General features: G+C 43.2%; 1 protein-coding gene across 2 annotated transcripts in view; it reads left to right on the top strand.

Moving 5' to 3' along the window:
* The first annotated feature begins 754 nt into the window (after positions 1–754).
* The window catches only part of si:ch73-72b7.1 (netrin receptor UNC5C), a 193,607-nt gene continuing 192,187 nt past the window's right edge, over positions 755–2,174 (top strand). For both annotated transcript variants that reach the window (XM_035992509.1, XM_035992507.1), the window contains exon 1: positions 755–1,181. In XM_035992509.1, coding sequence (XP_035848402.1) covers positions 1,064–1,181 — 118 coding nt within the window. In that variant the 5' untranslated portion in view covers positions 755–1,063. The remainder of the gene's footprint in view (positions 1,182–2,174) is intronic.

Below are 2,174 nucleotides of genomic sequence, written 5' to 3'. Positions count from 1 at the left end.
AAACTTCTGTGTCCATGTATGTTATTACCATTTCCCACTAAACCACTGTAAGAAAATGTAGACTGTGGTGAAGTAGTAAATGTACAATAGCTGGGTGCACAACCTTCATTTGATGGTCTTATATGTTACTGCACACAATCACCAAGACAAAGAAAATAAAGTGTCATCATATTGTAATATATTCCTTTACAGTTATCTAAGCTTACTTCATTTATTTTGTATGGAAGTGTATTTATTGAAGCCGATACACTGCTGTGGAGATTTACCTCTCACAGTACATCCTTTTGCAGGTCCAACGCACGTGGCCGTCAGGGGGCAGTCGGTGAGCTCTCGGAGAAACGTGGCTCCTTGGTTTGTTCCACACCGGTAGCAATTATGCGCGCGCACACGTCCGTACACGCGCAAACAGTAGACAGATGCAATGCATAAAAAAATATGCCTAGTTTATTGTATATGTCACAAACATAACCAAGTCATACAACCAGGAGTTAAAACAACAATCCAAAAAAAAAGTTATAACAATAAAATATCTGGAAAAGTCTCTAAAAGAAAATGTAATGAGGTTATTATAGTGTAAGCAGTGAGAGAGAATCTACTTCCTTAATGTATCTTACGACAAAAATATAAACATGTTATTAAGAGTTAGATTCATTTGTATTCTGTTTTTTGTGTTATTGAAAAGAGGGGGAAGAGGAAAGCAGAGTGAAGGAGAGAGGGAGACAGTCTCGTATGGTAGCCAGAGGGCGGTGGCATTTCTGTCTCTGCGTAAACGGAGAGAGTGGAGAAGGAGAGAGCGCACGGAGAGAAAAGCAGAGCTTTAGTGGCAAGGCAGCAGTGCCGCTGACACGAGTGAGGGACCCCGTGGCTATTTCAACCACCTCTCTCTTCTCACAGCTTAACCTGCGCCTTTTGAGACGGACTTCGACATCGGGACTATAGGCTAGACCTTTTGGTTTTGGACTCGTTTGATTCATCAGCAGACCCTGAGGTGGACGGGGTTCTTATTTCCCCCACCGTGGACCGAGGAGTTGTGTGTGTTTATGTGTTTTACGCGTTGCTTGTAATGGGGAAAAGTGGACAGAGAAGTGGAATAGGACACGGGGGTTGCAGCTTGGTGATGATGTGCGCCATGCCGGGGATCCTGCTTCTCCTAGTGCTCGTACACCAAGGATTCGCTCAAGGTAAGACTGGAAAGCGCGTCTTCTTTCACATCTTTTTGAATACACTTTAATTGTTTTAGAGCGACGGAAGCTTTCCTTCATTGCCGAGATGCGGCTGAGTGGCGGCATGTCTGTGTTAGTAGGCGGGGAGGCAGAAGTCGCTCTTGCCTAGGAGGTTTACTTGTTGTGTGCCTATTTCCATTTAAATTGAGCTGATGCTGATGAGTGGATGCTTTACGGTCAGCTTCTCAAGGTGTAAACCATGTAGGTTAAAGCTGCGCATTTCCCTGCTTGCTTGAAGTGCGCGGTGCCAACTGAAAGGTAAAACTCGCAGCCCGCGTTTCCGCTAATTCATTTAGGAATATTGAAAAATATACGGTTCATTCAAAAAGAGTAATACCGTATGTGAGAAAATGTAGTCTTGACTCGCTATTGTGAATCAGATAAATAGCTTACGAACGTGAGTGCAAAAACTCCCAAGTCCCTGTCTGAATTGAATATCGCAGTAGTTTTTCGTCTGGAATATAAATGGGAAAATCAACTCCGAATTTAATTAACTTCATTTTAATTTAATTGCAGTTATATTAGGATGAAACAGTGAAGGACAGGACTTGGACTCGACGATTAGCCGTCTCATTGCAGAGCACTTCGCACTGTAGAGGCGACGCTTCACTGCTCCGATTGGAAAATTGATCAGAAGTCACAAACACTCACAGCCTGCCAGAAGCGTAGAGGCAACTATACAAATCTCACAACAAAAAATAGGAGTCCTCAGAAGAAATGTGCTGCAAACATCATGGTTGCAGTTGAAGGTAAAATACCACAATATCATCAGATCGCCGTCATTAGGCTATCTTATAAAGAGAGCTCCAAAAATAGCATGGGCTTTTGAAATCATAAGGTTCTGTTGTGTGTTCCTACCATATTCTCGCTATAATCCCCCAGTGAAGCCTACCAGGAATATTAACGGGGTATTTCTTAAGAGTGGCGTGCAGCAACACAGCGGCTGGATGG

The sequence above is a fragment of the Sander lucioperca genome, chromosome 2 (assembly GCF_008315115.2).
Source record: "Sander lucioperca isolate FBNREF2018 chromosome 2, SLUC_FBN_1.2, whole genome shotgun sequence".
Taxonomy (NCBI): Eukaryota; Metazoa; Chordata; class Actinopteri; order Perciformes; family Percidae; genus Sander; species Sander lucioperca.
This window is presented reverse-complemented; position numbering and strand designations above follow the sequence as displayed.